The sequence below is a fragment of the Bufo bufo genome, chromosome 10, assembly GCF_905171765.1.
Source record: "Bufo bufo chromosome 10, aBufBuf1.1, whole genome shotgun sequence".
Taxonomy (NCBI): Eukaryota; Metazoa; Chordata; class Amphibia; order Anura; family Bufonidae; genus Bufo; species Bufo bufo.
Genome location: NC_053398.1, coordinates 143,602,724 through 143,629,598, shown reverse-complemented (window position 1 = coordinate 143,629,598; position 26,875 = coordinate 143,602,724). Strand labels below are relative to the sequence as shown.

General features: G+C 45.9%; 1 protein-coding gene across 2 annotated transcripts; it reads right to left on the bottom strand.

Moving 5' to 3' along the window:
• Positions 1–202: 202 nt before the first annotated feature.
• LOC120980458 (NAD(P)H dehydrogenase [quinone] 1-like) lies at positions 203–26,386 on the bottom strand. 2 transcript variants are annotated; one of them, XM_040409583.1, is made up of 6 exons: positions 16,382–16,604; positions 15,331–15,495; positions 14,891–15,021; positions 12,912–13,025; positions 12,511–12,612; positions 203–993 (listed from the first exon to the last, which is right to left on the bottom strand). In XM_040409583.1, exons 1-6 carry the CDS (start codon positions 16,386–16,388, stop codon positions 682–684), a joined length of 831 nt encoding a protein of 276 aa, XP_040265517.1. In that variant the 5' UTR covers positions 16,389–16,604; the 3' UTR covers positions 203–681. The 2 variants fall into 2 exon arrangements, with proteins under 2 accessions (XP_040265517.1, XP_040265518.1); XM_040409584.1 differs by lacking the exon at positions 16,382–16,604 and adding an exon at positions 26,281–26,386 and having other exon boundaries at positions 204–993.
• Between the last annotated feature and the right edge of the window lie 489 nt (positions 26,387–26,875).

The following is a 26,875-nucleotide window of genomic DNA, read 5'->3' as shown; positions in this document are numbered from 1 at the left end:
TCCCTTTCTCTCCTGTCCTCGAGGAACAGTGAATTGGTTATAAATCTTAGAAGATCGTTCAGGAGAGGAGAGAGAGGGTCTAGAGACTGAGGCTCCACACAGCCAGTCTGATGGGTTGGCTAGTGAACTGCTATGTATTGTCATATATGCAACAATTTTTTAAAAATAAAAACCTATTGCAAAAATTACTTTTTTTATTTTGAAAATATGTATGTATGCATAGCCTTAGTGCATATTGGACCTGCCCAAATAATCGGGTAATGAAGAGCATGCACTCTAATTTTCAGTACATTTAGTCCTTCATTCCCTGCAGTCCCATATGTATCTGGAGATGCTAGTCCCACTCTCCTGAGTGCATGTTTATGGAGAAGATAGATGTTGGCTGTGCTAGAGTTTAGCCGAGAGACCGAATGCACACCACCCAATGAAACTTACACAAATTTTAATGTCATATAAGAGTAAAATGCTTTACAGGCTATTACAATAGCATAAACATTATGAGGGAATGAGCAGAGGAACTTGATGTCCAAAATGTCCGCCTGGTACCTCGTTGTGTAAAATGATCCTGTGACGACACATCTCTGTATTACCGCATCGTAGTGGCAAGATCCTAGTGCAGCCAGTGACGCGTAGACTGAAAGGACACAGCGTCTCACGTAAAACACTTTGCCAAGCCGTCTCTTATAAGCTGGAGACTTCAGCCTTCACCTGGCTATCGGGTGGTAGAGGTTTGCCCAGGTGTTGCCCCACCGTTGGGCCATACCTATCATCAGATCTGGCCTCCTCCACCTGCTTCTTCAGCAGAAATCCACCAGACATACCCTCAAAGTCCTGATAGGGAATGAATCTGATGGACTTTTCGTCCCAGATGGTCTCCAGTCGCTTCTCCCAGCTCTTCAGTATCCCAACCCGAGCTTCCTGAGATATGTGTAACACATTGTCTGAGATCTGAGGCTCCAGGACTTGGAATCCACAGCAATGCAGAATGCCACTCTGTAAATGCATAAAAAAAACAATTACCGTAGATTCTGCTTAATGGAGACAAACTCTACTGAGGAGGAGAACTGTAACACCCAGTCATCAATGAATTCATATATTTCCAGGAAGAAGAGGGATGCACAATGTAGAGCTCCAAGAGAACATGCTTTTGAATTTTTATATAACGGGAAATACAAGCATCGCTCCTCCCCATGCTGTGGAGGAGATCTCTGCACGTAATAGCAGTGGTCTCCTCCGCTAGCTAGCAAGCGATTGCCGGGAGGGAACACTTCCCTCCCGCAATCGCTTGCTCAATCGGCTTGTGTAATACAGGCTTTAAAAATCTGAATTGCCCGATGAATAAGCATTGTCTCGTGCTTATCAGGAAATCGGCGGTAGTATTACACTGCAAGATGATCGCTAACGAGCATTCATGCGAGCGCTCATTAGCAATTATCAGCTGATATATCGCCCAGTGTTATCCAGCCTTTAGGCCTCATCAGGACAGTTTTAATCAAACTGTTGCAATACAGAGACAGAGGGGCACATTTATCAAGCTCGCCTTTTTTTTGGCCATATTATTATTATACAGGCATATTTAATTTGTGTCTTTCTTTTGCGTGATCTGGTAGATGCGAACAAGATATATGCTGCCTTTAAGTACGTTAAACAATACCAGCAGGCCATTATTGTGTTAAAAGAGACACATCTCACGAAAGACAAAACTCAGTTGCTGCACAGGGCCCAGATGAGGCATAGCTATCATTCTACTCATACCGCACATTCCAGTGGAGTCAGTGTCTTTATCCGTACAGCAAGTCCCTTTCAATGCATTAAAGGGCATCTGTCAACAGATTTGTCCTTATGACACTGGCTGACCTGTTACATGTGCGATTAGCAGCTAAAGACATCTGTGTTGGTTCCATGTTCATATGTGCCCGAATTGCTGAGAAAAATTATGTTTTGTTATATGCAAATGAGCCTCTAGGAGCAACGGGGGTGTTACCATTACACCTAGAGACTCTGCTCTCTCTGCAACTGCAGCGCCCTCTGCACTGTGATTGACAGGGCCAGGAGTGATGACGTTTTCTGTGCCTGACCCTGTCCATCAAAGCAGAGAGAGCGCAGCCTGTAGGAGTAATGGCAAACCTTATGAAAATGATAATTATGCCTCAATTGTTGCACTTTCTTCACAACTCTATGGTCTAGGTACCATCTCATATTTTTTTAACGTGTGAATAAGTTGTTCAATCTCTTGGTGTGGAGGAAAATAAATCCTACAATAAGCTTAGAAAAATGACACATGCAGGTCAATGAGGGTAGATTAGCTGTCCCAAATGTGTGGATGCAGTGGCGTACATACAGGGGTCGCAGGGGTCGCAGTTGGACCCCTCCCCTTCCTCAGGCTGCTGGCAGGGGCCCCGCTGTACTCACATGTAATAGAGCGTTCTAATGGGGCCCGTCATGAAGTACAGTGCAAATTTTGTGCCCCATCAGAGCGCTCCATGCTTCCATTACATGTATAATACGGGGCTAGGGGAGGGCGGAGGGTCAAGGAAGTGGGGGGGTGGGAGCGCGCACTCACTCACACCTGGCCAAGCAGTTCCGTTTCTATAGTGAAGCAGGGAAACCTCTCTGCTCCCTGCTTCACTAATCTTCAGAGCTCAGGAGCTCCCCCTGCTGGCCCCACATCGCGCTGCTGGCTGTGGGAGGAGAGCTGAAAGCCCAGGAATCTGCCTCCTGTCATAAGGGAAGAAGGTAAGTACCGGTATGTGTTTTTTTGTTTTTTTTTTCTAACGCTGCAGACTGGGGGCAGGGAAGGGGGGGGGGGGGTTTGATGGGCACAACTGGAGTGGGGGGCACAAAAGTTGGCATCTTTACTGAGGGGCACCTAATCTTGGTTGGGGGGGAGGGGGCGACGGGGAGGGGGCCCCATGGATCAGTTTCGCCCCGGGGCCCCATGGATTGTTTGTACGCCACTGTGTGGATGTACTTTTAGTATCTCAGTTACAACACTGTAATGGATGAGGGTAGGGTAAACTGGCTCGGTCTCTTGTAGTCGTGTATTCTTGAGCATGTAGTGGGGCCTGGACCTTTCCTTAGACCTATTTGAAAGCAGATGCGTTTCAGATGAGGTGTCGGACAATGGCACTCATGCATAAAGTATAGGGGAGAGCCAAACAAATGATGGTCATTATTGGGGGTCTTCCGTACACATATGGAGATCCAGAGGTATCAAAAAAGTGCCTCAATTATATCAAGATAGTATTATTAAGTTATTTTCACAACTTCAAGAAGAATTCGCTCTCCCCTGCACATTTTTCTGTCTCCATACCTACAATTGGCACGCCTTAGAGGTCCAAGCAATGACTCGTTCTATAGTAACTGATACGAATCACCTTTCACAAGCTTCCACTAGTGGTCTCATCTCTTTGGTATACATACAGCTGATGCCCAATCATAATCCCGAGAAGCTAAAGGTCCCATAGGACCACTTGGGAGACATGGGAGATGTAGCTGGCCAGCTAAGACCTGTCCTAGGTTGCTAGTATAGCTTATATGTGAATACAGCTAGTCCTGCCAATAGCCTTAATACAGTTCCTATGTTTATGTGTTAAAGACAAAAGCTGAGTTATTTACTGTGACATCATGTTTTGGATGTCATATAACTGTTATATTTTGTGTTCACAGAAGCAGAAAAAGATAATATGCCTTTAAGATTCATTTAGTAATGTAAGGTAAGCTCAGTGACACAGTAGAAACAACAGAAAGCATAGTGTTAATCTGTTGTTGCTGGGCAGAAGTCTAGACCAATCACAGCCAGCTGCTCACACAGCAAGAGTTTTCACCAATCACAGCCAGACTCACACACAGCCTGTCTGAGAATTCCCCTAGCTGCTAGAATCATTATTCACCAGAAAGAGGAGCTGAACACACACAGATCCAGCCAGAGTTCAGTTTTATGGAAGCAAAGAGGCCAAAATAGGTATTTAATACAGTTATGATGTGTTCCTATTGTTAATAGTATTATTAGAGCTGTATCCTGAACTGGTTATATGTATTTACCTGCAGTTTTTACTTGTATTTACTTGCTCATAGCAAATATCAAATTGCTAACAGAACAAATTGCTCAGCATACAAAAAGCATACAAATACCTCAGAGATACCTCAGAGAGATCACCATCTTATGCATGCCGTCCTGTTGTGATTCTTTATGCAACACGTGTTTTTTGTTCATAGACTATCTGCTGCAGAGGCAGCAGCGTTATATATGAAGAAAAGTTGAAGATAATAAAGAAGTTATTTCAAGCATTTGGTGTGCTCTTTAGTAATAGACAGTCTGATTAGACTAAAAAGTCAGAGAAATCAAAATTCTTCTAATGCCACAGCGCATAAGGCACTTCATAGTGCTGCGCCTGCCACAGTAGGAACTTTTTACCCTCAGAGGGCGAAGTGATAACGCTCCTCAACTTGCACAGAAAAGAGCGCATTAGAGCAGCGGAGCCCCAGCATATACCGCTGCGCAGCAACTGATCCCTGAGTGAGCAAGCAAAGACACCTCAGCGGAGCTACCATAGAGGCCATAGAACGTGCATTAGTCAAACTGCAGCCGACTCTTAAAGTGGCAGAACGGCAAAGGCAAGATAGTCAGAGAAAGAGCGCCAACCCTCCTACGATCCCTAGAGAGAGAATGAGACGCATGGTGGGTGGCCAAAGTCCAGAGCTAGAGTGCCTGCACCGCTATCCACGGAGAGACCACTTACTGCAGCAGCTAGTTTCCCGCCACTAGTCCCAAAGCCTGCAGCAGCGTATTCAAGCCAGCGCATCGCAATCATCGCAAGTCATCACAGAGCATTGCAAGTCATCACAGAGCGTCGCAAGTCAGTGCAGAGCATCGCAAGTCTGCACAGAGCATCGCAAGTCTGCACAGAGCATCGCAACACATCAAGAAAAGACACGTCTCCCTTAAGATTTACATTTGTTCCTGCTCTTCAGAATAAGGTCAGAGCTTTGCTTTATTACTTAGCATTGCATATAGGCTTTGGCATAAAGAGACTTTTTTTGTGTTCAGAAATAAGAGACTTTAAATAAAAACAAAGGACAGTTTGTAGTACACGGACTCTAAAGCATTTAAAGTGAAAGTCATTTATTACCTACATTTAGTGCTGTTGTATTTAAAGTGAAAGTCATTTATTTCTGCATTTGTCAGTATTACATTTAAAGTGAAAGGACTCTTATTATTCGTATTGATTGTTATAGCATTTAAAGTAAAATGTCTGAACCTAGTATTACCATGCCACTGTTAGAGGATATAAAGATAGATAGAGTAGAGGGGGAAGAACAAAGGAACCTGTCTGAGGTAGAAGAGTCTGCTGCAGCATTAGTCTTGCCTCAAACAAATATAGCCCAAACAGATAAACTAAGACGTTAAACACGTGCCAGAAAACCGTCCCCAAAGATACTAGAAAATTTGGAGCAAGAAGCAGCATTAGAAGGAAAAAAGTTCACAGGAATGTATGAGAAGTGGAAATTATACATTAAAGGCATCTGTGGAAAGTTAAAACAGGAAAGTATAAAAGGGAACTTGAGTGATATGGTAGAGACGGTAGAAGAATCTGAATCAGAACTTATGGCAGCATATGTCAACCTGCGGTCGCTTACGACTCCTTCCCAGGACATTGTAAGGAACATGGACACTAAAGATTTAGGAAAGCTCATGAGAGAACTTTCATCTGCAGCTAATTATGATGAAGTTAAAGCAAGAAGTAGAATGAATGAGCTTTTTATGAGAGACTATGCTAGGTCCTTAGGTGGAACCACAATCTCAAGTGTGACTTCCTTCGCTAGCAGAAGTGCCACCCATATATCAGAGTCCTCAAATACTTCAGCCAAAAGAAAGGAATTAGCTGAACAACTTGCTGCCAAGAGAGCAGAAATTGAGATGGAAGCTGCCATAGAGGAGCAGCGCCAACTGATGGCTGAAAAGGAAGCTGAAATGGAAGCACAGCGCCAACAGATGAATAGTCTGGAAAGGCAGAAAGAAGTTAAGATCATAGAAGCCAGACTCAGACACGAAGAGGACATGCACAGTAATCATAGGTCCAAATCTGTACTAAGTGAAGAAGCAGACTCCTACTTTCCTCCATACGCCCAGGAGAATGGAAGGAAATCTCCAGCATGTAGTGAAGAAAAAAGTCATTGTCCGTCCATCCCTGCTCAGAAAGACAAAAAGAGAGACTCATCTAATTCAGAACTAAGTGAGAAAATAAAACCGGATGATTCTATTCCTAGATGTCACTGCAACGATCAGGAGAATGTTACAACTATTGTCTCAGCAAGACAACAGAGAACAGTCCTCGCTAGACTTCCCGTTCCAGAACCCACTGTATTTTCAGGAGACGTACTGAAGTTTATAGAGTGGAAGCCAAGCTTTGAAATGATCATTGAGCATAATTGCCTTAGTCCAGTCGACAAGTTATTCTACCTTCAGAGATATGTTGGTGGAGAAGCAAAGGAAGTTCTTGAAGGTAACTTCTATAGAAAAGACGACAAGCTTGGGACAAATTGAATGCAAGATATGGTCATCCTTTCTTAGTACAAAGAGCATTTAGAGAGAAACTGAATAACTGGCTTAAAATAGGTCCTAAAGAACACTTCAGACTCCAAAAGTATGGTGACTTCCTGCAAGCATGCAGCAATGCTATCCCACATGTACGAGGACTAGAAGTACTGAACGACTATCTAGAAAACCACAGGATGCTAGCTAAGCTACCTGAAGCAGTGGCTTCTAGATGGAATCGCTATGTGACTGAACAGTTAGATCTAGGCAAGAACTTCCCAAGTTTAAAGAGTTCTCTGAATTCGTCAATAAGGAAGCACGGGTAGCATGTAATGCAGTAACTTCATCTTACGTCTTAAAATCCTTAGAAGAAAGGCCTGCAAGAGAGATAAGACGTGCAAGAGCAACTAGCTTTGCAACCAACACAGCAGCTAAAAGTCAAGATACCTACGAGAGCAAGTTCAAAGTCACTACTGGGATCAGTAGAGAGAATCTTTAGACTACCTTCAAGTGTATGTTCTGTGGTGAGAACCACTCCATACACAAGTGCCAACAATTGAAGGAGAAGTCCCCAGATGAAAAGAAAAAAATTCTACTTGAGAACCAACTGTGTTTCGGTTGTCTAAGAAAAGGCCATGTTACTAAGGAGTGTAAGAGAAAGGCCACATGCTGCGTTTGCAAAGGACGCCATCCTACACCACTACATGAAGAACGTCCAAAGAAAGATAAATAGGAGTTTGGTGTTGGACTGTTGATAGGCTACGATTGTCCCGAAGCCTTGGTACCACGAAAGGTAATCACAGGAGGAAAGCGTGAACCCTACGCTGTTCAAATTGATCTAGGATGGGGTGTTGTTGGAGGAAAACAGCAGATTGAAAACTCAAGACAGGTGACAGGATTGTGTCATCGAATATCTGTCCTAGAGTTACCAACTGTAAGTCCAGCAAAAATAATCAAGTACCTTGAATCCGATTTTGCAGACATAAATTCTTTACCTTTTAGAGAACGACCTCGTCTGCCAAATAACAGAAATTTTTCTACCTTTTCCATACGGTATATCCAACACCTGCTTTCTAGTGTCGAGTTGGGGGGGAAGATATGGCACAATGTGTGAGATGTACGGTTTCTCCAGCCGATCTCATGCATGTGTTTTGGCGATGTCCACTGTTGGCTGTTCTCTGGAAGACTGGATCAAATTCATAGTGTATATCAGATTTCTGTCCCTATTACGCCTCGGAATACACTAAGCTGGCCATTGCCAAGATTTTATACCAAACCAGGAAACTAATCGCTTCCTTACTGGTCGAAACCTGCAGCGCCCACCATGATAGAGCTAAATCAGAGTTAATCAATGGATTTGTCTGGAGAAGGGGATTCATCATAAAAAAAATGTGATCTTCAATGGCGTGCTTGGATCGATTACCCTGGACTGGCTAGGCTTGCGGATTAAGAGTATTAGTACTCTTCTTTCTTTTTCTGCACGGGAGGGATGGAGAGAACGGGGAGGGAGCTTATACTCTTTTGTATGGCAACTACTAACTTCTGCACCAACACCTCTCACCCCAAAGATTACGGATGCAAAATATACCGTGCCCATTGACATGAAAAACGTCCTGCTAAATAAAGGGGGAAAGCGGAATTTCTCACATTTGCTGCCCTACATACATATCAACACAGGCTGCTCTATGGACAAGTTACCTTTGTGGCCCTCAAGCCAAAGGAAGCCATTTATACAGTGCAACCTGCAGCGAGGGGCATAACTACGATAGAGGCAGACCATGCGACTGCTTTGGGGCCCAGGGCAAGAGGGGGCCCAGTCTTAGCTGGGATCATCTCCTCTTCTACTGGAGGTGAATACTTGTCAGGACTCTATCCTCTAAAGCAGGGGTCTCCAAACTTTTCAACAGGAGGGCCACATTGAAGATTTTACAAGTATTCGGGGGCCGGAAAAAAAAATCAGTTATGTATTAAATTAAATGTATATATTTTACATGGATCGTTTTTGTAATCAGCATGATATGACTGAGAACAAAAGAGAAAAAACTTTAGCAAAACAACGCAAAGACACCCGTGTCCCTATCAGCGGTGTCCCCATCAGCACAAAAATGTCCCCATCAGCACAAAAATGTCCCCATCAGCACAAAAATGTCCCCATCAGCACAGCAATGTCCCCATCAGCACAGCAATGTCCCCATCAGCACAGCAATGTCCCCATCAGCACAGCAATGTCAGCATCAGCACAGCAATGTCAGCATCAGCACAGCAATGTCAGCATCAGCACAGCAATGTCAGCATCAGCACAGCAATGTCAGCATCAGCACAGCAATGTCAGCATCAGCACAACAATGTCCCCATCAGCACAGCAATGTCCCCATCAGCACAGCAATGTCCCCATCAGCACAGCAATGTCCCCATCAGCACAGCAATGTCCCCATCAGCACAGCAATGTCAGCATCAGCACAACAATGTCCCCATCAGCACAGCAATGTCCCCATCAGCACAGCAATGTCCCCATCAGCACAGCAATGTCAGCATCAGCACAACAATGTCCCCATCAGCACAGCAATGTCCCCATCAGCACAGCAATGTCCCCATCAGCACAGCAATGTCCCCATCAGCACAGCAATGTCAGCATCAGCACAGCAATGTCAGCATCAGCACAGCAATGTCCCCATCAGCACAAAAATGTCCCCATCAGCACAGCAATGTCCCCATCAGCACAGCAATGTCCCCATCAGCACAGCAATGTCCCCATCAGCACAGCAATGTCCCCATCAGCACAGCAATGTCAGCATCAGCACAGCAATGTCAGCATCAGCACAGCAATGTCCCCATCAGCACAGCAATGTCAGCATCAGCACAGCAATGTCAGCATCAGCACAGCAATGTCCCCATCAGCACAGCAATGTCCCCATCAGCACAGCAATGTCCCCATCAGCACAGCAATGTCAGCATCAGCACAGCAATGTCAGCATCAGCACAGCAATGTCCCCATCAGCACAGCAATGTCAGCATCAGCACAGCAATGTCCCCATCAGCACAGCAATGTCAGCATCAGCACAGCAATGTCAGCATCAGCACAGCAATGTCAGCATCAGCACAACAATGTCCCCATCAGCACAGCAATGTCCCCATCAGCACAGCAATGTCCCCATCAGCACAGCAATGCCCCCATCAGCACAGCAATGTCCCCATCAGCACAGCAATGTCAGCATCAGCACAACAATGTCCCCATCAGCACAGCAATGTCCCCATCAGCACAGAAATGTCCCCATCAGCACAGCAATGTCCCCATCAGCACAGCAATGTCAGCATCAGCACAGCAATGTCAGCATCAGCACAACAATGTCCCCATCAGCACAGCAATGTCCCCATCAGCACAGCAATGTCCCCATCAGCACAGCAATGTCAGCATCAGCACAACAATGTCCCCATCAGCACAGCAATGTCCCCATCAGCACAGCAATGTCCCCATCAGCACAGCAATGTCCCCATCAGCACAGCAATGTCCCCATCAGCACAGCAATGTCAGCATCAGCACAGCAATGTCAGCATCAGCACAGCAATGTCCCCATCAGCACAAAAATGTCCCCATCAGCACAGCAATGTCCCCATCAGCACAGCAATGTCCCCATCAGCACAGCAATGTCCCCATCAGCACAGCAATGTCCCCATCAGCACAGCAATGTCAGCATCAGCACAGCAATGTCAGCATCAGCACAGCAATGTCCCCATCAGCACAGCAATGTCCCCATCAGCACAGCAATGTCAGCATCAGCACAGCAATGTCAGCATCAGCACAGCAATGTCCCCATCAGCACAGCAATGTCAGTATCAGCACAACAATGTCCCCATCAGCACAGCAATGTCCCCATCAGCACAGCAATGTCCCCATCAGCACAGCAATGTCCCCATCAGCACAGCAATGTCAGCATCAGCACAGCAATGTCAGCATCAGCACAGCAATGTCAGCATCAGCACAACAATGTCCCCATCAGCACAGCAATGTCCCCATCAGCACAGCAATGTTCCCATCAGCACAGCAATGTCCCCATCAGCACAGCAATGTCAGCATCAGCACAACAATGTCCCCATCAGCACAGCAATGTCCCCATCAGCACAGCAATGTCCCCATCAGCACAGCAATGTCAGCATCAGCACAGCAATGTCAGCATCAGCAACACAATGTCCCCATCAGCACAGCAATGTCCCCATCAGCACAGCAATGTCAGCATCAGCACAGCAATGTCAGCATCAGCACAGCAATGTCAGCATCAGCACAGCAATGTCCCCATTAATGATGTCCCCATCAGAACAGCAATGTCCCCATCAGCGGAGTCCCCATTAGCAGCTGATGGGGACACCACTGATGGGGACACTGCCTTTGGGGACGCGGTTGATGGGGACACCCGTGTCCCTATCAGTGGTGTCCCCATCAGAACAGCAATGTCCCCATCAGAATGGGGACGCTGATGGGGACATTGCTGTACTGATGGGGACACCATTGATGGGGACACCTTTGTCCCCATCAGCAGTGTGCCAATCAGCGGTGTCCTCAGCAATGTCCCCATCAGCACAGCAATGTTCACATCAGCAGTTTCCACATTAGCAGCGTCCCCATCATTGCTGATGGGGACGCCGCTGTGCTGATGTGGAAACCGATGATGGGTCACCGCTGATGGGGATACCCATGTCCCCATCAGCGGTGTCCCCAGCAATGTCCCATCAGAACAGCAATGTCCCCATCAGCAGTGTCCACCGCAACATCCCCATCAGCACAGCAATGTCCCTGTCAGCGGTGTCCCCAGCAGCATGTGTCCCCATCACCGCTGATGGGGACACCTCTGATGGGGACATTGCTGTGCTGATGGGGACATCGATTATGGGGTTACCGCTGATGGGGACATTGCTATCCTGATGGGGACACCATTGATGTGGACACCCATGTCCCCATCAGCAGTGTGCCAAACAGCGGTGTCCCCAGCAATGTCCCCATCAGAACAGAATTGTCCCCATCAGCAGTGTGCCCATCATCGCTGATGGGGACACCTCTGATGGGGACATTGCTGTGCTGATGGGGACACCATTGATGGGGACACCCGTGTCCTCATCAACGGTGTCCCCATCAGAACAGCAATGTCCCCATCAGCACAGCAAAGTCCCCATCAGCAGTGTCCCCAGCAGCACAGCAATATCCCCATCAGTATGTGTCCTCAGCAGCTTGTGTCCCCATCAGCGCAGCACAGCAATGTCAGCGTTCCCCATTGTGTCCCCATCAGCGTTGTGCAACACTTGCCTCCGCTGTAGCCGGCTTCTGCTCCTCTTCTTTTTTTTTTCTTCTTGGACTCCTGAGTCCCGACTCCCGCCCGCTGCTACACACGTGGATTTGTTATTTCAAACAGCGGGCGGGAAGAGGGGAGGTGCCGCACCTGTGACGTCACTGGTTGCCGGGACATCGGCGGTCCCAGCAGCCAATCAAAAAGCACAGCGTGACAGCATGGGCGGTTGTGCAGCTTTCGTTCCTGCAACCTGTCAGCTGCGGGCGGGCGCGGAATCGAACACACAACACAAGCGTGACAGCATGGGCGGTTGTGCGGATTTGGTTCCTGCAACCTGCCAGCTGCGGGCGGGCCGGATCGAACGCACAAGCGGGCCGGTTCTGGCCCGCGGGCCGGGGTTTGGAGACCCCTGCTCTAAAGGAACAACTTTTAGCAAATGAAACAGTGGAAAAAATGGCCCAAGGGTCATTGGAAGGGGTTTAGGCAGAAACCCTTCTGTCCTTTGTGGGGGGCCTGGTTTGATCCTTGCTATGGGGCCCTTACTTCTCTATGTACGCCACTGCCTGCAGCCAGTAGAAGGGTCCCATGGGACTGAACTGCTAGCCGCCCTTCACCCCCTTGGATGCCATGTACAGAATGTGCCAACCTTGGGGCCACTGAATACGATCAGCATGAACACCATTGATAAAATACCTGTATAGGCCACAGAATAACATTGATGTCTCCATTAATGCCCCTGGGTGTAGTCATCGACCCGGGGCAACCGGAGGAGAAGGATAATAGGGCTTTCTTATTCTGTAAAAATAAAAATAAGAGGTTAGAATGAGATTGCATCATCTAAATTAATTTCACCTGGCATCTGATAATCCAGAAAGACTCATAATCCATAAATTATCATAATGTGGAGTTTCTGAGGAGGAGTGTAGCAGGGAATATTCGATAATCCGTCGTCTATAGGTTTCCTTTCATTCCAGATTAAAGGATGTACGATGTATATAGCAGTAAGCAAAGACCAGGTAAAGCAGTGGTATCTCGGCTTTCATGTGAGTTCATGTATGACGGCTCAATCCTACAAGTCAATGACGGCGGCATACCTTGAACGGTCCTTCAGAGTACATTGTTGGTAAGTTGAACGCAAACCCCATACAGAAGACTCGTTCCGCCCATCCTTTCATTATGGCGGGCATCCCGAACCAGTACAAGGGAAACTGGAACGAATAAGAAATGTCGCTTTTAAGACCTCAGCAGTCAGCAATACTCCGGCATACCACCATTTGAATTGACTAAATGTAAATGTGTTACAATATTTAATTTATGGCCCCATTTCTTCTTCTGCATTACATAACACCATTTGGGATATGGAAAGGGACACAAAAAAGGCCACGGAGAATGTGTGATGGCAGGGGGAGGTCGTGAGTCATGAAGAGATCGACTTTAAGGGGGTCATTTACTATCAGCGGTATGCCAGTTTTTGGCATCAAAAAAGTTCCCAAGACCCCGTTTTGTGACTTTTTAAACGCCCGGGCGACAATATTTGAAGGTAGCGAGGGCCTGGATATTATTGGTGAAAGACTACTCCAGTCAGGGCTCGTCATAAATTAGGTGCTTCCTCTGGTAGTACAGGGAGTATCAAAGACCAGCGTAAAAAAAAAAAAAGGGTCTTTGATAAATGACACCCTAAATATTCTGGCCTGTACAGAGCCAAGGGGAGTACACCTGTCTGATTTCAGGGATCCCAAGTCTCCCGGACGTTCAGGGAGTCTCCCGCTATTAGATAGCGGCTCCCTGACGCCCGCATGTGAAACAATATATCCCGGAATCCTCTGACTGAGCTGAACCCTGTGAAACAGCTCAGTCAGATAGCAGAGCAGAGAGAGCTGGCAGCAGGGAGGAGCGTAATCTGATCCTAGAGTGGAAGCTAGCCCCTCCCCTCCCCGCCCACCTCGGCCTGCAACCAATCAGAGCTCAGGCAAGCAGCACTTAGTCACACACTGTACAGGAGGGAGTCTAAGAATCACTAGAGTCACTAGAACAGTTTACACTGAGGCTGCAGCAGTGATATGGTTAAGGAACAGATGACTCAGAGTTTAGATTACAGGTTCAATTAACCCTTTAGGGTCAAATTGGCTTCTCAAGGAGATATATATGTTAAAGGCATCCCTTCTTCTGTCTCATTCAGTCGCTATATAACTATTGAGAGAGATGTATTTTTTTTTAAAATACATTTACACATTTAACCCTCCATTTTAATTATATTATTTACCCCAGTGTTAAATTCACACCCCCTGGATGCTTTAATCATATACATAAATATGATAATTTGGGGCAGGGTAATGAGCCCAGTCCTCCACACCATAGAGCAAAGTGTGCAGATACTGCATATGTTTGGAAAATGTAATAAAAAGTTTGTGAAAGAAAAAAAAAAGAAAACCTCCCTGAAATGAGTTTTTGCAGGTTGGGATGTCTGTGATTTGGACATTTAAAAAAAATAATAATTGCAGTAGATTCTGGAGAGGTGACTTGACCTGTGCATTAGGTGTGGTGGAAAAGCAGCAGATAGGACCAGCAGAGCCATACTTTTGTTGGCGGAATCAAGGTGTTTCCATCAACAAGGTCATCTCGGTGGAGATCAGGCGGCCCTGTGGTGGGATATGCATGAGCTAGATGGTAAAGGCAGCCATGGCAGAAGGGCATTTAGCTAGTCCCTCAGTATGGGTAGCTGCAGGTGGCCAGCTGCTGACCCAAAGGAACAGGACGAGAAAAGGGTGGTCCTGGCCAGAAAAATATTGGTCAGATGATCGGCAATGTAGTATAGTTGTGGAGTTTGTCCCAGGTTTCCATAAGATCTATAGAGGGTTGTACATAAGAATAAACCACCAGGAGACACGAAGCAAAAAATGATTTAATTTTTTTAAAATAAAGGTCATGTGTGAAACCTACCAGAAGTATACCTTGATGGCCTACCATTACGATTGGTGGTGTCCAACCCCTGAGACCCCCACTACTTGAATGGTGCAGAGCTACACTAGTACCAGCTACATCCACTCATAGTGCTGACATCTAGTACACATACCTGAAAGATTACAAGGTCGGCCTTCTCCACTTTCTTCTGCTCCTCCACAATGTCTTTGGAGAGACGCCCTTCCTTCCACGCTGCCTCAGCCTCTACTTCATAGCTGAAGTTACTCGGATCCTTGGGATTACCTGCATGAAAGCGGAATTGGTCTAAGTAGAGGACGCAGTATATATTGTGGGATGCCTCTTTTCTCTGCAGAGTAGTCAACCTGCTTTTCTATACTTAAAAAAAACAAACTGTATACTGAAACTGGAGAACCACAGGTTGGAGACCACATTTTTACAGTGCCTGTCTAATATTGCAGCCCAGCCCTACTGACTTCAATGAGCTGCAATACCAGACACAGCCTATGTATAAGAGTGGCAGTGTTTCTGAAAAAAGTTTTAAAGAAAATCTTATCCTGGACAGGCCATTGAAGTGCTGCTCATTATTCTTACCTAGGATATCATCACGTGACAGGATAGCATTAAACTTCATCTCGTAAAGATCAGACACGAGAACCGTCCAACCATTCTTCTTAAGAGCTGCCTGAGCTGCTTCCATCATGGCATAGTTAAAAGATCTCCGCTCTTGGTGAGCAAATACAATCAGCGCTGTTTTTCCTATTAATATCATAACACTCAATTAGTCATTTAGCCACAACTGGGACTTTTAAGGAATATCTGTCATCAGGATCAACCCTATTAAACCTGGCGTACTGTCTGGTAGGGTTGATCATGGAGACTAAAATGACCACTTCCTCTCTGCAATCGGTATGACCGATGCTGATCAATTCTGAGCACCGATTCACCTCCAGCTCTGCCCCTGCCAGTGATATTGATAGGGTCATGCATCCTCACGGTTCCGATGCCTGACCCCGAGTGCCGGTCCTATTGGCGCATGTGCAGTGAAGATCTCATAGTGGAGATGAATGCTGTCAGATCTTTGCTGCACCTGCAGAAGATTTCAGGGCAATATATCAAGACTAAGGCCTCATTCCCATGAACGTATGTATTTTGTACACATTCTGCAAAAAGATAGATGTCCTATACTTGACGGCAAAATGCAGTCCACGGATCCATTGGTCAATGGGTCTGCTCAAAAAATGGCTGCAACACGGATGTCTCACCGACATCATCCATATTTTGAGGAATGCAATATATTTATGGTTGTGTGCATGAGGCCCGACCGTGTCATTATTCCGGGCACAAATGCAAAAACCTTGCACACCATTATCTACAGGACTGGTTCTCCTTATGTAGGGTAGAGGGACCTTTTTGGCTCTTGCAGATTCCAGGTCCTATGGACAACAATAAACAACCCGTCCTCCAGGGCAACCGGCCAGCGTTTAGTAAACTATGACCTTGTGACCATATGAATTGCAAAATAGGTAGAAGAACCCTTAAAGAACCCTGGTCACCTGCAATCATTGTAATTGTATATTATATATCAGAAAAATGAGCAAAGCAAGAAAGGTTGGGGTTCCTAGAAGACCCACAAAAGACTCACCAGGCATTGCGTCCTCTGACTTTTTCTAAACCAGAGTCGGGTTCACCTTTGCTCAGTTGAAGTTGCTTTATTAACTTCCACGCTCAAACAGGACATTTGAGGACGTAACCTGTGTTTTTATAGATTAGCTGGCCCAATCAGATTTGACGTCACCAAGACACAGGTAAGAGAGAGGTGATTGAATCTACCTTACAATAAGACTTCATGCACATGACTGTTCCATTTTTTTTGCGGTCCGCAAACCGCGGATAAGCAAAAAACGGAAGCCGCCCGTGTGCCTTACGCAATTTGCGGAACGGAACGGGTGTCCCATTGTCGAAATGCCTATTCTTGTCCGCAAAACGGACAAGAATAGGACATGTTATATTTTTTTATGCTGGGCTATGGAACGGAGCAACGGACGCGGACAGCACACGGAGTGCTGTCCGCATCTTTTGCGGCCCCATTGAAGTGAATGGGTCCGCATCCGAGCCGCAAAAACTGTGGCTCAGATGCGGACCAGAACTACGGTCGTGTGCGTGAGGCCTAAGGCACACACCCCTCAGTGATAGAGCAGACCCCAGCCCAGTACCAGACAGGTTACTCTCGTTATTTCACGAGCAAATATCGATGTGTCTGCTGTATGTAAATCAATGGGAAGAGGAAAATATAGAATTACTATCATAAGCAAGAGGAATAGCAGAGGCGAACTAGAATTAGGTGCCTGTTCACACAGTAGTATATGCAAAACAAACAAAAAAATAAAAAAGGGATTGTATCTTAGCAAAGCACATTCGGTTTTCCAAAATGTGATCTTGCTACAAATTTCTTCGCATGCGGCATTTTTTGTTGCAGGAAAATCAGTTCCCCTCATCTGATCGGGGTTGTTTTGGCAGCAAGGACATTGTCTAAATGAATGGAACCGATTTTCAGTCACATAATCTGCAGTGTGTAAAAACACCCTTAGGATCCATTCACACGTACGTAGTGTATTGCAGATCCGCAATACACCCGGCCGGCACCCCCATAGAACTGCCTATTCTTGTCCGCAAGACAAGAATAGGACATGTTCTATTTTTTTCCGGAGCTGCGGACCGGAAGATCGGGTCTGCGCTCCAGAAATGCGGATGCGGAGAGCACACAGTGTGCTGTCCGCATCCATTCCTGCCCCATTGAGAATGAATTGGTCCGCACCCCTCCCGGATATTGCGGAACGGATGCGGACCCATTCCACGGATGTTAGAATGGACCCTTAGGGCTTGTGCACACAAACGTATTTTTTGTCCGCATCCGACCCGCTTTTTTTTGCATCTCGGATGCTGACCCGTTCACTTCAATGGGGCCGCATGCGGACAGCACACCGTGTCCTGTCTCCATCCCTATGTCTGTTCTGTGGCATCCGCAAAAATATAGAACATGTCCTATTCTTGTCTGTATTATGGACAAGGATAGGGCTGTTCTATTATGGCCCGGACATGGCGGCTGGTATACGTGTTTTGTGGATCGCAAAAGAGGCAACGGCCGTGTGCATGAGCCCTTAAAGACGTGGTCCGAGTGATTAATACTGATCGTCAGGATAGGTCATTATCTGATTGGTGGGGGTCTGACTCCGGGCACCCCTACAAATATGCTGTTTAAAAAGACTGTGGCGCTCCGTGAGGGCCACGGTCTCTTCCTAGACTTGTGATGTCACGTTCATTAGTCACGTGGCCTAAGTGCAACTCAGTCCCATTCAAGTGAATACCAAACACAGCTGCTATCCAATGGGTAGCACTGCTCAGTAAGCTGTGAGGAGGCAGTGCCGCCCACTGGTGTCGGACCCCCACGATCACATACTGATGACCTATGTTGAGCTTTAAACACTTGGAAAACCCCTTGAACAACCACAGATTCTAGTAATACAAATTCAATCCATTCTCGTGCAGACACATATATGACGCATAAACTAAGCCCAACAGAGTAAGGCTACCTTCACACTTGCGGTTAGCACGGATCCGGCAGGCTGTTCCGGCGGCTGCTGCCGCAAATGTGAAAGTAGCCTTCCATAATTGTTTATACCTCTGCTAATGGAAAGAGTCTTGTCTACTCCTTAAGATATATTAGTGCATAAACCGCTACATACTCGTATCTGATGGATATGCGACGCACGGGGGTTAACGGCCATGGGATCCCTTTAAGAGGGAAAAAGTTTAAATTGGTTTGTCGTGACGCCAGTTGCAGTGAAGCAACAAGGGCACAGGGCCCCTTTTAATGATATGGTGTTGGATGGCACCCAGGTGTAGAAATGCCAGAGTGGTGTAGTGTGGCCTAAATGTCCCTTAATGGTGTTGCACGTGTCACAGTGCTCCTACCTGGACACGCTGGAACCCCAGGCGTTATCGTGCGAAGCAGAAAAAGTGATAGTTGATGAAGGGGATGATGAAATAAACTGAGTCCAAACCTTGCAATAAAGTAGATAACGGCTTTACTTGCATAAACGTTCATCAGGAAACAATCTTCCAGCTTTGTCTTGGTCACCAGCAGGCTTTGGCATAAATTCTGGCAGGCAAACAATCTCGGCCGTGCTACATCTGTTGCTCTCTGGCTCTGCTGTGCTAACAGGATTAAATAGGAAACTTTTCCTTTCTGTTGTACTTAGCTTGGTAGTCTGGTCTGTCTCTGGTTTAATCCAGGGAACTTCCTCCTCCTGGCTTTAGAGGCTTCAGGCTTTGGCCTCAATATCCAGCAGAGCTGAAGGTGCTCTAGCTGGCCTACACAAGGCTCGTCCAGGAGGGACGGGCTCCTGCTGCACACCCTCCCTTTGGCAGGGGGTAAACTAGACTACCCTCTAACTAGCTAAACTCCTCCCTAGAGGGGGAGAATAGAATGGAAAGAAGGTTCCATTCTATGTAAGATAGCTCTGCCATGCTTGCTGCCACCTGCAGGTGAACCAGGCACATTACACTTGAACAGTTACATAACATTATTACAGATACACATTTTGCAGGCCCTGGAAATCAATACACAGGGTGACATTGGGCTAACCGTAGGAGATAGTAGAGAGGTGTAAAGGTGATAATGCACCTCTGGGGCGTTATAGATACTCTGATTGTGACTCCTGAAACCAAAGAATGTAGACATCTGTGTGGAGGTATGCCATAGCCGCCTCTAACTACCAACCGGGCATGGATCCACAAACTAACCAACCCTGATGACCACGGAGCTGCCCAGTAGTCAGTGCAGAGTCAAACTCATCATTTCCATTAGCTTGGAGAAAAGGGAGCATAACCCTCTTCATGAGCCCATATTCGTTTATTAATAGACCCCCGTTCAGGACCCTCATGTATTAGCCAGAGCCGAGAGAGAGGCTTCTAAGATCGTCTTGCATTCCGGAGGACCTGGCCAATCCATGCATTTAAATCACATTGCTCCCCCAATGTAAAACACGCTACAGTGTTAGGGGTTGAGCCGCTCCTCCAGTATTGCCACTATATTTCTGTGTTTTTGTCTTGTTTTATATGTAGTGTATGTGCCGTTACCTGGCATTCAAACACTCTTTTGCACCTGGTGACCTCCATCACAGGGTCTGATATGGGTGTGGCTTGCAGTCTTGGCTTTGTTCACATTGCACTAGTTGTCCTGCTAGGCATTTGTGTGGAAACCTGGCTGCGAGCTGGATTACATCGCCTTCAGACCGTGTTCACACCATAGGTAGCGTAGTGGTAGGACCCTTTGCCATGCTGAGTGACCGTGACGTGGTGCAATGATGGGCTCCGATATTTTCCTGACAGGAATATATTGGCGAAAGTCTCAGCTTTTAATATCTGCATTTATGACTAGCCAGTATAGTCAGTGGCATATCCGTTTGGTGCATTTTTTCTGTGATTTATATGATTGTATTTACATCCGCACAATGCTCCGTTTTGTGTAGGATGCCCTTGTGGTGCATGTGGACCGCGCCGACATCCTCCACCGTATGCATTTTTTGCTGGGGATAGTCGTTTGCTGCGGTCCACGTGCGGTGGGGCTGCTCCCCCAATGTAAAACACGCTACAGTGTTAGGGGTTGAGCCGCTCCTCCAGTATTGCCACTATATTTCTGTGTTTTAATCCATGCATTACACTAAAAGTCTACTGATTTCAATAAGAATTTTGTAATGCTTTATTTAGGTGCCATAGAAAAAAGTAACTATTTTCCATTGGGTTCTCCCACAGATGACCCTCAATCAATCGCTGGTTATCTCGCCACCAGAAAGCCTAGTGTATAGCTTCTTGTCAGGGGACTCCTTTAGGAAAAGGGTATGGTACAAAGCAGAGATCCCCTTGCAGGTGACTGCCCCCCTCCTCTATAGCTCATGTGACATGCATGGTGCAGTGCATATTACTGGTGCATAGTGCTTTCTATAAACATATCGTGAGACGCTGCAATCCAGATAAGGGTAATAATAGAGTAACTGCAAGAAGGAGCCTCAGCCCCGTGCTGAGTCACTGTGACTGGAACAGTAGAAGATCTGTCTCCCAGGCCGCTCTGGCATAATACTCCCGTCAGGTACATTCAGCTGCCTCATTCACAGCAACCATCTTATAACCCTGCCGCCCTTTCTATATTTGCTCAACAGTCTCTGCACACCTAGACTCTGTTCATCCCTGTCACCATCAAAAGCTGCCGCTAGTGACCAAGCTGAAAAATCAACGACAGCAGCACTATTAAATTTTTTTAAATTAAATTCTACTTATAAAATTTTTAGATAAATCACAAAAAAACATAAATATGGTCAGACATTTTTTTACCAGAAAAAAAGCCATAAAAATAACTTTTTTTTAATGTATTTATTCTTTTACAAATTAAATCTAGAAAAGGGATTAGGTGCATTGTTTTTTTTTTTTTCAGGTGTTTATTTCCCTACGGAGATGTAAAAAAATGACTGAAAAAAATGCTAAAAACTTTAGCATACTGTGTTAAAATAAAAGTCAATATTTGAAGGGTCAATGAGCTTTCCAAAAACTTTTAATACGGTATGTCATAGCAACATATCAAAAGTTTTGATTGTTGCAAGCCCGAGTGTTGAGACCCCTACCGATCGATCACTATAACCAAAAGAGAGAAACCCTTACATAAGTGGCGTACATAGAGGAGTAAGGGCCCCATAGCAAGGATGAAGCCAGGCCCCCCACACAGGACAGAAGGGTTTCTGCCTAAACTCCTTTCAATGACCCATGGGCCATTTTTCAACTGCCTTATTTGCTAAAAGTTGTTACTTTAGGGGGTAGAGTCCAGACCAAGTTTTGAGTTTTGTCCCCCAGTAGAAGAGGAGATGATCCCAACTAAGACTGGGCCCCCTCTTGCGCTGGGCCTCATAGCAGTCGCATGGTCTGCCGCTATGGTAGTTACTCTCCTGTCTTACATATCAGACTCTCTCTCCCCGCAGCAGGAGACGGGCTCAACAGAAATTTTATGGGCCTGTCTCGATTCATTCTCCTGCAGTGAGGAGAGAGAATGCTCTATATGAGTGCTTCTCTCTCCTCGTTCTAGTGATCGGTGGGGGTCTCAACACTCAGACTCCCAACAATCAAAACCTTTGATATGTTGCACCGACATTTTGAAAGGTTTTGGAAAGCTCAGTGACCTTTCCACAATTGTATGTATGCTTTATTATGCTTAAATGGTCACTTTCATTTCAATAAACTTAGCATAAATCAATAGTAGAGGATAAATATAAGAAACTTTGTAATATATCTTATCAAAGAAAAATGCCCTCTTCTTCCTCTAGCAGCTCACTCTACACTCTTCCGCTCTCCATAGTCTTCTGTGGGCAGCATGTAATCTGATCCTTCGGTGAGCTGACAGCAGTCATGTCTCTTAAGACAGATTCAGCATTGAAGTTTCTAATCTTTCATTCTCCTTATAAAAAACATTCAATCCTATGCATGCAACTGTGTAATATTTTTCCTGTCAGATCGTCTCCAACATATCAGCTCAGTGTAAATAATTATGCAATGGAAGAAACCCGTGAGCCTAACTCCCGAAAGAAAAACACTGTAGGCGCCTGTGTGGGGGTGTGCTAGAGCTGCCGAGTACCAGCCTGGCTTCCCACTCAGTTTCCCACCTATCTCTAGAACAGGGCCCCCAAAATTAAGAAGAGAGCACCACGCATGTGCGGCAGGAGCTCTCGGCTATTTTCAGAACTCCCATAGAAGTGAATGGACAGTGAACTACGCAAGCATGATCACCTCTCCATTCACCTCTATGGAAGTTCCAGGAAGTTTCAGCACTCCCATAAAAGTCAATACAGAGTGGGCGTGCAGACATGGTGCGCCCTCGTTCACTTTGGGGGCCGTACCTATCCTATGCCACCAAAGTGCGAGATGGGCCAACCCCTTTAAAAGGGTATTCTGGTAATCTGATAATCCACAGGATAGTTTTATATTTCTGACCACTGGGACTGCCCCATACCCCGAAATGAATGGAGAGGCAGGTGGAGCGTGCGCCTTGGCACTACATTTATTCTCTATGCGACCACCAGAAATAGCCAAGCACTGTCCTCAGCTATGCCCAGCAGTCCGATAGAGAATGAATGGGGCGGCAGGTGCATACACTACCTGCTGCTGCATTTATTTCAGGGAGCGCCATAGGGTATGGGGCCACTTTTTCATTATTGGAGGGGTTCCCAGACACCTAGCAGTCCTTCAATGACCTGGGGCATAACTACGGCACAAGTGGGGGGGTTAGTGCCAGGCGGTCTGTGACTGGCAGGAGCCCCTCTACTTGGCACACTACCCCCATGGCTTCTCTGCAATAAGGTATACAGTAGTTAGTGACGGCACATCAGATTAGCCAATCAGTGAGCAGAATCAAAAGTCTTTCACCTGCATGTGACCGGACACCTGATAGGAGGATGACGTTTGTTGCTATTCTGGCTGGGCTGGCGATGGAGATTCGATGTGTGAAGCACAATGTTTGATGAAAGAGCAGCGGAAGGTCTAGGCGCAAATGGCGACAAGACTACAAAGTCTTTTTGCCATTTTGCAATTCTAAGTCGCATTGGCGACCATTTTGGTCGCCATCTGGAGCCCTGATATATACTCACTGCTTCCTGGTCCTCGGCTGTTGGCTGTGCAGTGGCTGTGCACAGCGTGAGAGAGCTCTATGACCTCACGCTGTGCGCGCCGGTTCACAGCAGGGTTGTTTCGATTCCAAAATTTTGATTCGGTTTCGATATCATAAAAAAATATTGCGATACTCGATACCACACAAAAAATAAATAGAACACAAAAAAAAGCCACGTGCATTTCGCATTTTATGGAATTGCGAATTGCGCAGTTTTTATTAATTTTTTTCTGTTACGGCGTTCACCGCATTGGACATTTTTTTAAATATTTTAATAGATTGGACTTTTCGGACGTGGCGATATGTAATATGTTTATTTATTTATTGTTTATATATTTTATATGTAAAATTGGGAAAGGGGGTGGTTTATACTTAATATTTTGGTGGGGGTTCTTTTGTAACTTTTTTTTTACTTTTTATTTAATAACTATTTTCCCCCTTAGGGGCTAGAACCTGGGATCTTTTAATCCCTTGTTCTATTCACCCCAATAGAGCTATTTTAGGGTGAGTAGGAGCTCACACTCTCCCTGCTGCCCTGTGCATAGTGCACACAGCAGCAGGGAGATTACCATGGCAGCCAGGGCTTCAGTAGCGTCCTGGCTGCCATTGTAACCGATCGGAGCCCCAGGATTACAGCCCGGCGGCATGATGAAGAGGATCGCGCTGGAGGAGAGGAGCGGAGGCGTCCGGGAGCAGGAGAGGTAAGTGCTTTTTTATTTTATTTAATATGAGGCTGATGGGGGCTAATATAACATGGCTGGGGGCTGGTGAGAGGAAATGGTGCTCTTATAACGCTGCTGGGGGATGGTGACAGGCAATGGGGGCTCATATAAGGCTGCTGGGGCTAATGAGAGGTAATGGGGGCTGGTGAGAGGCATATAGGGGACTGATATGAGGCAATGGCATATGGGCGCTGATGAGAGGCATGGGGCTCTTATCTGAGGTCTGATTAGGGTCATTCACATTGGGGTCTGAGGGGGTCTTATTGGGGCTGTCAGCTGAGGTCTGATTAACATTGGGGGTCTGATTGGTGGCTTGACCAGAGGTGTAATGAAATTTTTTTTTTTTCTTATTGTCCTCCTCTAAAACCTAGTGTGTCTTATAGGGCGAAAAATACGGCATGTGTATGTGTATGTGTATATATATATATATATATATATATATATATATATATATATATAGCCAGCACTTTGGAAGGTGCATAAGGTCTTCAATATATCTTAGACATAGCATAGCTTGCTATGACGAAGATCTCTTCTGATCGAAACGCGTAAGCTAGTTATATACTATTGTATTATAGTTGATGAGTTTATGCCACCTTCCGATATATATTTTTATTACTGATTTTGCTTTCCATGATCTTTGGGAACTATATTTCGAGGACTGGGTGAGCTGACTACAAGTGTGCATATTTTCACTAATGTATCAAATTATAGAAAAGATAACTTAATCCTCCAGGTAGAGACAGTCATGCATCCTTTTTTCCAGATTGTTGCTAACCCCCTGTTTAGGACCCTCAGCCTGAGCTGAGGGTGGATTCTAAGATCTGCCTGCATTCTGTAGGGCCTGGCCAATCCATGCACTAATAGCCTATTTGTTTCAACAGGAATGCTGTAATGCTTTATTTGTCCTGCGGGGGTGCTGTAGGGAAATTAAACATTTGTTGTTGGCTTCTCTCGCAGATAATCGCTAGGAGAATCCCTTGTCAAACTTATTGTCAAGAGAACACTTCTAAAAAAAAAATGCATTGTTCAAAGTAGACATGTCTCATGCAGACCTCTCCTATACGGTGGGTCAGAGCAGTGTTTTCTGATGTAATGTGTCAGCGGGTGCAGTGCATATTACTTGTGCATAGTGATTCAGCTTTCTGCATACACATCGTGAGGGCCTGCAGTCTACAAAGGGATAACTACTAGCATGAATCAAAACATTTGTTATATTAATAACAGTATGGAAAGTCAGGAAGCAGCAGGCTTGGCGTCGTTCAGACCGATGCTGAGTCACTGTGACTGACATTAGGAGAATTGCTTTGCCGACACTCCTTCCAAATACGTTGAGCTGCCTCATTCACGGCGACAATCTGTTACCTGCCCCCACATTCAGCTTTAATCTCTCCTCCTTATCACCATCAGAGCTGACCGCACACGACCAAGCTCCAAAATCAATGCTAATGGCACAATAAAAAAAAGTCTAACCTATAGAACATGTCGATAAACTATCAATAAACAGTGCATCTCAAGGCTCCACTTATATGTGCAGCAGTTCCCTGACCATTTCTTAAAGGGGTTGTCCGGAGTGTCTCCTTCGCTCCTTTTACGAGTGGAGCATCGGAGCATTTCCTTGCACCAATGCTCCCCTTACCTTGCATTGCACAGGGCAAGGTCTGTTTGTTGTGAGCCGCTGACATACCGGCCTTCACATCAGTATGCTAGGCGGAGACTTACGCCTAGCAGGGAGCCCGGTGACGTCACCGGCACAAATGGGTGCTGTAAAGCGCTGTTCTGGGTGGTTTTACAGGTAGGTACTAGTGATAGCTGCCTCTAAAACCATCCAGAACAGTGCTTTATACCGCCCATTTGTGCCGGTGACATCACCGGGTTCCCTGCTAGGCGTAAGTCTCCACCTAGCATACTGATGTAAAGGCCGGTATGTCACCAGCCCACAACAAACATACCTTGTACTGCGCGATGCAAGGTCAGGGAAGCGCCGGAGCAAGGAAATGCTCCGCCGCTCTACTCGTACATGGTAAAGGAGTGAAGGGGAGCTTATAGCCGGGCTCAGCCCTGAACCCGGACAAATCACATTAACCGGGGAATGAACAGAACACTTACATCATGGTGTCCTAGATTTGCAGGTCCGCTAATTCGCAGGCTCCTCTTCTGCCATGTGTAGTAGTAACGTCCAGCATTCAGATCAGCACGGATCTAGGATGTGTTCACACCCTTTGAACAACCAGGAGAAAAAAAAAGTTCAATCCAGAAAGTAAAATCTGAAAAGTCTTTATTTCTTCATATCAAAACATTAAAAACAATATTTCCTCCTTAGGAGCATACCTCACGCGTTTCAACCAATTCAGGTCTTAGTCATAGAATAAAATATTACAAAAATATCACTAACTTTTAATTTAAATATCGTTAAAATACGTCCAGTAAAACAAATTCAAACCGGACTAATAAAGTCGTAGTACAGCAGTAAAGTCGAAAAAGCTGTTGCATAGGGACGGTCCGCAGCAGGAAGATTGGGTAACACAAATGGAATAACAGGTCGATAGAGAAATTTTCTGTCCCTATATTTACCCTAAAAAGATCTGCTCAGCCCAGAGATACGCCTTGATGGTAGAAGTACTCTGTCATTACGCAGCCCTATCGCCTATCTGATACAACATACATAATCCCTTGTGTACAGTAAAAACATAGTTCCTTTTCTGAT